Source organism: Sphaerodactylus townsendi, linkage group LG02 (genome assembly GCF_021028975.2).
Source record: "Sphaerodactylus townsendi isolate TG3544 linkage group LG02, MPM_Stown_v2.3, whole genome shotgun sequence".
Taxonomy (NCBI): domain Eukaryota; kingdom Metazoa; phylum Chordata; class Lepidosauria; order Squamata; family Sphaerodactylidae; genus Sphaerodactylus; species Sphaerodactylus townsendi.
Window position 1 is genome coordinate 51,547,678 of NC_059426.1, and position 12,899 is coordinate 51,560,576.

Genomic DNA, 12,899 nt, shown 5'->3' on the forward strand with positions numbered 1-12,899 from the left:
ACTGTTTTCTGCATAGATTCCCATATCATGCCCAATGATGCTTTATTTCAGAAGTGTACTTTAACTCTAGTCCTATTGCTTATCAGATTTCTTAACCTATTTATTGCATTGATTTAGACTGTGTAATCTGCCTTTCAGTAAGAAAGTTTCAGTTTCAGTAAGAAAAACTGGCTACAATTATCAAGGTCTCATGTTTTCTTTCTCTTTATTTATTTCATGGATTTCTGTCCTGCCCTTCAAACGCATCTTAGGGCAGGTGACACAGTCTAAAGACACAACTGATATTACAATAAATACAGCAGGCATTTGAGTGTATGAAAAACATAACCAACTATGTCCCAGAAGGCCATTTGTCTTTAAACAGTTTGCACGCTAAATGATGGGAGGGTTAAGGGACAATCCACATTGTCACCAAGTCAAGCAATCTGATATAAGTGACAGAGAATGATGGATTCCTTCCCATGGCAATGCAAGACAGCTGGAGACAGTTTTACGCACTATTAAGCATGCGTAGATTCATATTCATATTGCAGTTCCTTCCATATTGGAAAGGATGAAGGACTGTACAAACTGGATTCAAACATATAGATTATTATACAGAGTACCTATATAATATCTAATCCCATGGGTGAAATGGACATACATTCACCCATTCCACAAACAGGATGAGTGAAAACTGTTCCTAAGTAGTGGTGGCAGAAAACAAATCTCCAAAATGTTCAAATAGTGCATTGGGTCATTGATATTATGAGCAATTTCAAGGAATCTCACACAGGAAAGCAAAGCAAGGGCTTGCTAACTCTATTTCAAACCAATATTCTATTCCAAGATGGGAATAAATACACACACAAGGCTACTTCTAAATAAAAAATTAAACCTGATATCAAGTTTGATTTTTTTTTTAAAAGAAAAGCTAATATTTTAGAGGGATGGCTGGGTGGAAGCACCAATGAAAGTCAGAAGTTTGGACACAGGCAAGGGGATATACTAAGGAATGCTGCGGAAGCAACCACAATGTGCCAAATGGTGCATCTTAAAAATCCCTAAAGGTAAATAAATGCATACATCTCAGAAGTATTGTGAGGTTTAAATATTTGCCAGCTGACTTACTTTGGTCTCTCTAAGCAGGAACTGTAAATCCCGGCCACTGAGGATACCATGATTCTTCACGTAGGTAGGCATGTAGATAGTGCTTGTCCCGTGAACAGTTCCATGGACTTCTGTATAGGTGTGGATTATATCCAAATAAGACTTCTTATCCTAGAATAAGGCACAAGTCAGCCAATGTGAGTCCTCACAAATGGTTTCTCTAAAAAAAAACAGTGACTTAGACCCATGACTTTAAAGGTCAATAAATAGAACTGTAAGAAATCAGCCTACAATTAGCCTACAAAGCAGTCTGTTGAACTGTAATTTCAAGCAGAATTCATCAAAAGGATGGCCAGTAACTGCAACAGAAGCTAAATAAAAAATTAAGATAATGGCTGCAAGGTCATGAGCAGTAACTGATTCATTGTTAAGTTACTAAACTGGTTCTTAAACGTTTATGAGAAGAAATATATACTGAACTATTTTAATCTTGAGCAAAATAGACTTCTGAGACACATTTTTCTATACTCTCTGCAGTATCAAGATTAAACAAACCTGTGCTAAATTTGGGGCTGGTATATCAGACCTAGATAAATGATCACTTTCCTTATACCTGTATTCTCTCACACTATTTTCTCTCCTTCTCCTCATCCCATCTTTGCATGTACAGATTGGAATCAGCAGTGCAATGACAGAGCCTTGTTGCTGTTTATGCTATGACATTTTATATTTCACCCTTGAATAATTTTGGATGGGGGATCTTTAATTGAAGTTTACACATGAGTGTTAGGGAAATACAGAGAACTGTTGATGTCTTGGCTGAGGAGGGTTTTTTTAAAGTTAACCAGCCTTTTTCTTTTTTTGAATTCAAAGGTGAATTGTAAAGCACTGAGTAGCCTTTGGAACATACTGCATGAATGCTGCTGATCAAATGTGCAGGTCTGTAACCTCAAAGCCTGGTTTCATAGTCAGGCAGTAAATGCTTCCTTTGTCTTTGGTACCATCCAAACAGTATGAGCTTGTGTTTGCATTCCACAGTTCCATCACACACAACTGCTACACAATATTGCCTATTTGTGTCAAAATTGTTTAGAAGCCATTCACAGTTTGTTTACTTTTTACAGGAAACTGGACCAAAAAAATCTTGTTTAGAAAAATCTTGGAAGTCTAGGACAACCAGGCATCTTTCCTTTACGTTTGAAAAAAGAAGAGTTTAGACTGAAAGCCCATTTCTCTCTCCTGTAAGGAGACTCAAGATGGCTTACAAACTCATTTCTCTTCCTCTCCCCACAACAGACACCTTGTGAGGTGGGGGGGGGGGGCTGAGAGAGTTCTGAACAAACTGTGACAAGTCCAAGGTGATCCAGCAGAAATGTAAGAGTGGGGAAACAAATCTGGTTCACTAGCTAAGAGTCCGTTATTCAAGTGGAGGAGTGGGGAATCAAACCTGGTTCTCCAGATTAGAGTCCACCTGCTCTTAACCACTACACCACACTGGCTCCAAAAAAAGGACAGCAGCTATATTTCAAGGAGTATGTAGCTGAATTTTGCTGTCTTGCAAATGAGTTCAGCAAACTTTGGAGATGGTAATTTAACCTTGCTAAGTGATCATATCACAAAATATTTCAATCTTGTCTTCCCTGGAGGTCTCCCTTCCAAGTGCCAACCCTGCTCAGCTTCTAAGATCTGACGAGTTTGGGCTACACCATATGTGGCTTCCTTCCCCACTGATGTAATTACAGTTAAAATAATTGCCAGTCATGATCAAGCTGATCACTGGGAAAAAATCAGCAGATCATGACTGGCAATCAGGATTTGATCTGAGCCAGTTAGTATTTGAACATCCCTAATTAAGACAGAGATCTATGATCAGCAGAGTGGCCTGCTGATTGTCACTGGGGCCTGCCGCCACATCAAGTGCTGGCAGGAGAAAAAAAAATGCCACATCACTTCTGGGTAGCTCTAGTAATTGCAAGCCACAGAGTTTCCAGTGATTCCTAGAGATACCCATTGTCACTCCTGGATTGTACCCGGAAGTGATGTAGTGATTTTGCCTAAATCACATATTCCCCACATCACACCCTACAACTCTCTCACTGATTGCCAGGCTCAGGCTGGACCCTCTACTGATCAGATTTTCTAACATTAAAAATGTGAGCATTAAAAATAGCCATAGTGGCCTTCTGTTTAGATTCAGTCTACAGAGCTGGGGAGCAGCAGTGGCGTAGGAGGTTAAGAGCTCGTGTATCCAATCTGGAGGAACCAGGTTTGATTCCCAGCTCTGCTGCCTGAGCTGTGGAGGCTTATCTGGGGAATTCAGATTAGCCTGTACACTCCCACACACGCCAGCTGGGTGACCTTGGGCTAGTCACAGCTTCTCGGAGCTCTCTCAGCCCCACCTACCTCACAGGGTGTTTGTTGTGAGGGGGGAAGGGCAAGGAGATTGTAAGCCCCTTTGAGTCTCCTGCAGGAGAGAAAGGGGGGATATAAATCCAAACTCCTCCTCCTCCTGTTAGCCACAGTAGTACAAACAGAAAGGAAGATGGTATTCACACAGTACATTTTTGTTGCTGTTCAACTATGGCAAACTATAGGGAGCTTGACTTTCTACAGAGAAAAGGATGTGGAGGTTAGAAATGGTTAAACCTATCACAATCTGTCCCCAAACAAACAATTATAGCCGTCCTTTTTATTTCTCTTAACACTGTAAAGGTGAACTAATAATCTGCTCTGCCCAGCTTACTGGGATACAATAAAGCCCATAAATTATATTTAAAAGTGAGAACAGACAAAGCTACAAAGCACACCTATGAAAATGTAATCCACTTGTGCTGGGAACAATGAAAAGATCACCTTGAATCTTATCTACAGAAACCATGCTGCTTGTGCTATAAATAAAGTCAGACTATACATGCTGTAAATATCAAAGAAAGCTCTCATCTGAAAAAGGGCGGTTATGTCTCCATTTCAGAGATTTTTTAAAAATTAAGCTATCCAAGGTGTTTTCCCCTGCTACCTGTTTAAGAATAAATAGGCCAAATATACAACCAGCACTCATAAATTCTATAGAGATATAAGAGCCATTAGGCTTCAATTCCTATATTACTGGGTAGAGAACATGACAGCAAAATGTTAAGTGACAAAACAGCCCTATCACGTGTTGTGGCTCATGACAACTTCAAGTTGAGGAGAGAAAACACTGTGTCTGGGATCCCCCAACCCCTCAGCATCACTTTGAGGTTTTGCAATACCATAAAAGGCAGAAGAGAATCTAGACCAGGGGTCTGCCACCTGTGGCTCTCCAGATGTTCATGAACTACAATTCCCATCAGCCCCTGCCAGCATGGCCAATTGTAGTTCACGAACATCTGGAGAGCCGCAGGTTGCAGACCCCTAATCTAGATGCATTATTAGAGCCTCCTAGAAGCTTTAAGGTGCCATTGCTAAGCATGTTAGAACAGGGTGCTTTATCACTTGAATACATGTAGTAATACAGCCTTAACTATGAAGGAAGAACATCCACATTGATTGAAAATTGTTCTGTAAGCAGCTAGATGAGAGAACTTTGGACCTGAACGGAGTTGCAAATGGGGAGTGTGAAGTCTTCCAAAGACAGATTCATGTTTAACAATCTTCATTTCTAATCTGGGAACAATATGAGAGGTCAACACTTCCCATAAATGTAACGACAGCCAAAAGCATTACTAAGTCTGTTCAGTACTGTTCAGAATTCATTCAGCAAATAAATTTACTTCCCAGAAATGCATTTTAGTAATAGAATGCATGCATGCAAAAATGATATATTACAATCACTGCTCAGTTTGTTCATCAACATGCAAATGAACAGGGACCATTAAATTATGCATTTGTTTTTTGGAAGTGCTTCCATTAAACCTCCCTCCCTCCCTCCCTCCCTCACAGAGAGAGTGAGAGAGAGAGAGAGAGAGAGAGAGATCATACACATAGTACTAAATGAATTGCCAGCCAAAGATTTTGGTTTTATACCGGCAAAATGAAGAGGTGGAAGGGCAGGATAAAAATATTTTAAGTGCTTGTGTAGAAAGAATTTGTCAGCCAGTTCTCTACACAGACCAATTCAGACTGGCACTTCTTTGGAGAGGATAAAATTAGTAGGCCAGCATTAAATTCTATTTCAAACCGCAGCAAGATTCCACAAGCAAAACAGGAGTGCCTGTATTCACTTTCTTAGCCATTTTTTCTTGACAGCTGCAATAAACTTGCCATTTACAGAAGACACTTTTGTTGATCATTAAGTACAGAACTGTTATTACTTTGCAGAAAATTATTTCCACCTACTTTTAAAAGCCTCTCGATAAGACATCGCACATCAATGAAGCAGGATGACAAAACCTCATGTTCTCCCTCTCTAAGACAACAGTAACATAATAATATAACCCTACAATGGGGTTGAAATTTTAAGGTTGATTAAAATTTCACAAGTTTCCTGTGCAGCAATCAGCTGCAGGACAATAACAGGACAAAGGAGAGGCAGAAGGAGAGAAAGAGAGAGACATATACTCTATTCCAGTGGTGGCGAACCTTTGGCACTCCAGATGTTATGGACTACAATTCCCATCAGCCCCTGCCAGAATGGCCAATTGGCCATGCTGGCAGGGGCTGATGGGATTTGTAGTCCATAACATCTGGAGTGCCAAAGGTTCGCCACCACGGCTCTATTCTTTAGTGGTATAGTCCAAGAATACTCACACAACAAAATCCAATACTATGCTAGTGTCAACTGGACAACCTACCATTTTTTAAAATATGTTTATGATATAGGCCCATCTTCATTGATGTTAACTTTGCTAGTCAATGAACTGGCTAGCATCATGGAAGCACATCATGGCATACTAAAACCTAGGATTGTCCTGCTAGTCACCTGGCTGAACCTAGCTCGAGTCCTGTAAACCAAAAAGGTAACCAGAAAAGCAAAAACATATTTGGCAGACAGATAATTAGCCAATTACTCTAGCCTTTGTCTCTCAATTGAAAATGATTAATGTCTGAAAAAAAATGACCAAGTGTTGTGACAAGAGTTAATGAAACAAATGTCAAGAAAATGTTCAGGAATCTGAGCAAGAGTAAAAAAGGTTCTTTTTTTTTTTTTGCCAAATGCCACATCTAGGGGGGCAAGCTGATGAAACACAAAATTAAAACATTCAAAATCTCATCTGGGAATACTACAGAATCCTGCCTGTGTTTTATTTCTTTTCATTTCTGACTCACGTGTAAACACACTGGGTTTCTGAGAACCAGTTACAGAAATATAACTTGACAGAGAAATATGTTATTTCTTTCTTATACTTATACTTCAATACTGCAGTTTTTGTTTAAAAAAGATAATGTTCCAAGAAACAAGCGTTAGCCTCTCTTAATACAGCTGCCAACGGAGTAGCATCTTGTGAAATTGTCCATGAATACTGCATAACAAAAGTCTCTTTCTCTCTCCCTCTACACTCTCATGCTTATGTCAACTTTACAGAATAGTACATAAGGAAGAACCCAGAATGGCAAACCTTGAATGGAATTTTCACACATTGGCCTGAAAAATTCTAGCTTTATTGACAAAGATCACACAATCACCCTAGAATTATCCTACAGTCTAGGGAAGAATCTTTTGAGCCACAGTTAATTTTAACTCCTTTAATTAACACAGTAAAGGAGGGCAATGCAGATGAACTACTTGTACAGTGTAGTTATTCTTAACCTTCTCTTCAAACACACTCCGTCCTCAAGTCCATCTTCAGAAATCCTGCCCTAGCTTCTCTGACATCACAAATCAGGAATCATCCTTCTGTCCTTCCTTAACTGCAGTTGATGCAAGACCTTAAATCAGAAACTAAACCTATTGTTTGATGTAGGCCCCTTCCGCACATGCAGAATAATGCGCTTTCAATCCGCTTTCAATGTTCTTTGAAGCTATGCGGAATAGCAAAATCCACTTGCAAACCGTTGTGAAACTGGATTGAAAACGCATTATTCTGCATGTGTGGAAGGGGCCGTAGATTTCAGATAATGATTTAGAAAATCCTAGTTAGATGATTCCACAGTTGATCTCTGTTGAAGCTAACTGGTTAACTAAACATTGAAAGATTGTGGATGATGTTCCTATTGGTAGGTACAAAGGCTGAGCATGCCCCCACTGGCCAAGAGGCAACAGTCACAGGACTCTTGGCCTGTGGTTCACAACTTGTAGCCCTATGAATGCTATACCAGTGGAAGAATCATTACCTTCAGGCATCCTTGAGGTGCCTTATCTATTGAAGGCTTACATTGGAGGCCTGTTGGGATATATCTGTTTCTTTTTTTAAAAAAATTAATGTGTACTTTAAACTGGTTTTGAGTTCTCGGTTTGGGAGAAATGTGGGCAAAAATACCCTAAATGAACAGTCTGTGAAATTGTTTTATTACTGCTTACCAATGAAACTCAAAAATTATCATGAAACACATTACTATATGTTCTACTATCCATCAAGTCTAATGACTGGATGGCTCAAGGCTGCCACACCTACACGCTTAACAGGGCCAAAGTATATGTCATGCAAGAGTTTCATGACTCGGTCTTCTTCCAACATTGCAAGCCTAAAGTTCAGTGTTCAACTAAGACATTGTTTAGGGCCTGTGGTTAACCCTTTCCCACTGCACCGTTTCACCAATACAAATTTCAATGCACTCAAGAAACTACTAGCCGCAGTAGGAACCAAAAAAGATACTCAGGTACTTCTCCAGGAGCAGCAGAGGTAAGATCTCTATTGAGAAAAAGGACCTATTCTTCAGTGTTGGAATGAAGGTGTTGATGAGAAAATTAAGACCATTACTAGCCAAAAAGCCTGTGAAATTTCCTCCATTTCTGAGGAGTTTAATACACAGTATAACACAACAAAAAGCAATTCAGCAGCTCTGTACCACTTTCCCTCTTTTGTTGGTCAGGGGAAGATTGGTACATCACAGGAAAAATGAAATACAAAAGGAAAACACAGTCGGATATTTAGTTATTCTTATTCTAGAAGTGAATCCTGCTTTCAAGCTTTTGTTCACATCCAAAGCCATCTCTTCTTCATACCAGCGGAAAAACCTGGCTTTTCCTAGTAAGGATGGATTGCTGTCCTTTCCATTTTGGTTTTCCTCTCCTGTGGAGGCTTGTCAGAGTATGTGCTGAATACGTAGGCTCTTTTGTTTATCCATCCATAGTATTAACCTCAGGGCACTGAACATGGCTCTCCCTCCTCCATTTTGTCATAAGAACAATCCTATGATATATGTTGGGGAGAATTTGAACTTAATCCTCCCTGGTACAACTCAATAATTTCTCCACACTCGTGCCTAGGCTCCAGCGGCTAAGTGAAACTTTCCTTTGCTATGGTGGCTGTTACTACAACAACTGAGGGATAAGATGAATATTTACAGAGAGACAATAACTCTACAAAATGTTTTGAAGTGAAACAGAAATGGGTAAGTGCATGAACGTGTTTGCATATAGAATCAATCTTTATTTTTGTCAGTTTCAAGAAGACACTAACTGAATTTTTTTGGGAAGGAGCTACCGAACAGATGGGACATTTAATGAAGAAACAATCATGCTGGATATTGAAACCACACTGAGTAAACCACCCAGACACTAATGAAATACATCTTTTGACTACAAGACTCAAGTACATGCAACATTCCTGTCTTCTGACTTGTGCTACTAATGATATCAGGAAGTACAGCTGATTAATGGGATTCAGATATTCTTCAGGCTTCTTAGTGCCTTCTCATATTGATAATTAGATCAGAAGCTGTAATTACAAAAGCCCACAACTAGAAGAAAAAGATACAACTTAAAAAGATTCCAGCATTGCTAAAATGTATCCTTGAGAACAAAGAGCAGGTTTTCAAATCTCTGATTATACATCAATGGGGACTTTAAAAAATGGGTAATGAAATCTTTCTTTAGTCATGAAACAAAGCAAAGTGTAAGAATTAATGAACTGGCTAACACTTAAATCAATTTTTGCCTTCCTTGAGCATAGAGTAGGTGAGTGGGGAAGTGGCCAGGGGTACTTGTGATTTTCCTGCATTGTGTGGGGGGCTGGACCATATGACCTTGGAGGTCTCTTTCAACTCTACTTCTCTATGTTGCTATGTTTCAAAACTGTGGTTCAAGACAGAAAAGATATATACTGGATAATCCCACCCATAAATGCCTCAATCATATGGGATTTCTCAATATGTTTTATTTTTGTGGTAGATTAAATATGTTCCATAAACAAATATACATGAATATGAGGCAGGAAATATGGATTCAATGTACTAATTGGCTCCTTAATACTTCTCTATAACTGACTACCAATGTCAGATACACTCTTTCATTTTATATTTTTAAAGCACTGGCTGTGGCATCAGAGGCGTCAATAAATAAATATAATTTTTGGAATGTATAATGGAAACTAAAGCACAGAAATCAACCTCTGCTTCCAGGAATCAAATATTTATGTAGTACACATGGCAGGTGTTCTCAGGTTAGGTACACTGGAGATACTTATCATTTTCTGGGGACTTACCAGCCAAGGATCCAGGCCAACCAAGTCTGGCCTTTGTAACAAATGAGTTCGACATTCCAGGTATAAAGTATGTTTCCACAAACAGCCTAAATCAGTGATAGCGAACCTTTTCGAGACCGAGTGCCCAAATTGCAACCCCAAACCCACTTATTTATCGCAAAGGGCCAACACGGCAATTTAACCTGAATACAGAGGTTTTAGTTTAGAAAAAATGGTTGGCTCCGAGGCATGCGTTACTCGGGAGTAAGCTTGGTGGTAGTCGGTGGATTTGCTTTGAAACAACCGTGCAACTCTTCAAACGGGTGAATCACGACCCTAGAAGGGTTTACTCAGAAGCAAGCCCCATTGCCAGCAACTGAGCTTACTCCCAGTTAAAGGATCGTACTTTAGTTCTTTGCATGAAAATCAGTTGGGTTTAACAGCGCTTAACAGGGTTACCTACACTGCTTCCCCAAAACTAGGTCTTAGGTATAATGTTAATAATCTAGCTCAGTGGCCCAGGTCAGCCTAGATGTGTGTGTGGGGGGGCATTTCCCCCCCACATGACAAACTCTGTTTGTGCGTGCCCACAGGGAGGGCTCTGAGTGCCACCTCTGGCACCCGTGCCATAGGTTCGCCAACACTGGCCTAAATTAATGCAACAGTTTCCTAAAGAACACTTACCAGCTACTAATAAATCAATTCAAAAGAACCTGTATAAACAGAACAACTGACCTTCCAGAAGTTATCAACTTTGCCATAGACAAGTGACTGGTTCTGCCTTTTGATGACATTGAAGTGCTTTATGTCACTGGAGTTTAGATACTGTTCCACCACAAACCCAAGGAAACTGTTGTCTGGAGTGTGAGCTGTAAGCAAGCAACAAATACAGAAATGATATTATTGTGTATTATCTTAACTCTGAAGTGAAGGAAAATATTGTCTTACAGCCAGTTAAGTGCCTACATTTTCTGCGCCTGATAACATATTCGAATAATGTTACTGCTAGAATATTCACATGATGTTATGTAATGCCAAAATGTAATGAGTACAGAAGTAAAATGCACAATTTACAAACAGAACATTTAATACGTATACAGATGTTCTTGGTGGTATAACACTCCTCTCCCCCTCCCTCCTTCCCCGTCCCTCCCCCTCCCTTGCATGCCACCCCTCACTCCCTCCCCTCCCTTGCATGCCACCCCTCACTCCCTCCCCTCCCTTGCATGTCACCCTGCACTCTTTCCCCGCCCTCACTCCCCTTTCCTTGCATGCCACCCCTCCCCCTCCCTTGCATGCCACCCCTTACTCTCTCCCCTCCCTCTCCATCTGCTAGGGTGGGTGGGCCATGTCCAGATGAGGACATCCCTCCCTCCTCTCCCCCTCCCTTACATGCACAATGGTAGCACAATGATTCTTTCGAGAAGCAACATTATTTCTGACTCTGACTCTGGAAGACAACTGCTTTTGTAAACAAGGTTAACTTACGAAACATTGTGTAGAACTGTTGTGGATTAAGGTTCCATTTCCCCCAAGGCGTTTTGTGGCCTTTAGACTGGGCATAATGAGCCTGGTTAAACTCCGGTTCAGTCCCAAATGAATCTAGCACTCGTAACATGCACCTGCGCAAAAATAATACAAAACAATTTATGTTGACTACTCTGTCTTTTGAAACTGAAACACACTGTAATTGGATCTGGCATATCCAAGCATAAAAGAAATTACTTCTCATTATACACATACATAACTGTAGATGTTTACTTTAGACAATTAGACCAGATTAAACAGGTTAAAAAATTGCGATAATGATAAACTTAAGGCACAATTTACATTATGAATTCAGCAAGTTCGCAGTTTAGGAAAACTCACTGCCGCACCCTGTTTAGTCCAAGCTCAGGCACTGCTCTTTGTATTCAACTAAACAGATGCCCTGGGCAGCATTAAAAATAAAAATGATCCAGAAAGCTTTTAAATTCAAAACAATTAATGGGTGCTATGCAAAATGGCAGGAGGAAGAGATACTTCTGTTGCAGGAAGGATCCTCAGGGTGAATCACATGTTGGGTTTCACATTTTACTTATTGGCAGGACACAAGGCATTATTCCATACTACCATGAAATTTCTGCCTCATTTGCCGAGGTGCTTCACATGGTGCAAAAGGAACTTGACCAGAAAAAGGCAATCAGTAGGTTTCTTTAGCATCATTTGTTTCACGCTTCTGTGGAATACAAAGGGCTAAAACAACCCTCATAAAAGCTTGGTCAACTCACAGCCTTTTAAAGGAAGGACTGCATTCTTAGTTGAGCACCCAAGCCCAGAACAATTGACATGCTTTATTCTAACTAATTCATTCAGTGTTTTAAGTCAGTTGCCTTCAGTGAGAACATTTTACAACAGTCAAATTATTTTTGGATTACACTGAATGCTTAGCCATGGCCAAACACATTATTCAGCAGCAGCAGTAAATTACGCAGCCGATAGAAAAGCTCTTGGGTTATGCTGTGCGAAGTAGGATCTGGATGAAGCAGCCCTATTTGGCACTGGGGCTGTAAACTGAATGCAGAATGTGGGATGATTATTGGAAGATAAGGATTAACAGAATCGCTGGTCTAAATTAACTGTCTGAAGCACAGTTACGCACTATGTAACATTTATTATTCTCCTCACTGCCTTAAAACTGTTAACGGAATGACTCATCCACTGAGTACTCCTATACATTTTAAAAAAAAAACTCCAACAGCTGCCCTTAAATGAAAGCAAGCCAACGGTAAGGAAATTCAACGTAATATCTAAAGCATATTCAGAATTTTAAGGATTATTTTTGTGCTTCTGTTGGGTATACACAGCATCAAAAAAGTTGCTGGGAACATCAGAGCTCAAAGGAACCCTTTTGTAACATATAAGACAAATTTTGTTCGACCTGAACGCAGAAAATCCTCTATTGAATCCATCACTGACATTGTCATCCATCTTTTTCCCCCATGAGAATACACACTCAAGAACATTTTAAGGCCATTTATTTCATTGTTAGACATTGTTTTTAAATACGTTAGTGAAGGAATTTTCTTCTATTGCTTAAAACAGTCTTCCTTCAAACCATTTTCTAAATGAAGCAAAAACAATCGTCTTGAGAGGCTATATTTATTTTTAACATTTACTGCTTTGGGTTAAAAGGAGCAACACATTTTTATTTGTGTTTTTTCATATGGTAAGAGGGAAGTACCAAACTATTGCTTGTTCATGTCTTTCTATGGGAATTTATGCTTG

At 39.8% G+C, this 12,899-nt stretch overlaps 1 protein-coding gene across 1 annotated transcript in view; it reads right to left on the minus strand.

Moving 5' to 3' along the window:
- Positions 1-12,899, minus strand: part of MGAT5 (alpha-1,6-mannosylglycoprotein 6-beta-N-acetylglucosaminyltransferase) — a 134,242-nt gene that overhangs the window by 14,271 nt on the left and 107,072 nt on the right. The window contains exons 11-13 of the mRNA XM_048483336.1: positions 11,121-11,254; positions 10,368-10,501; positions 1,111-1,260 (exon numbers count right to left, since the gene is read on the minus strand). Of these exons, the coding sequence (XP_048339293.1) occupies positions 1,111-1,260; positions 10,368-10,501; positions 11,121-11,254 (418 nt within the window). The remainder of the gene's footprint in view (positions 1-1,110; positions 1,261-10,367; positions 10,502-11,120; positions 11,255-12,899) is intronic.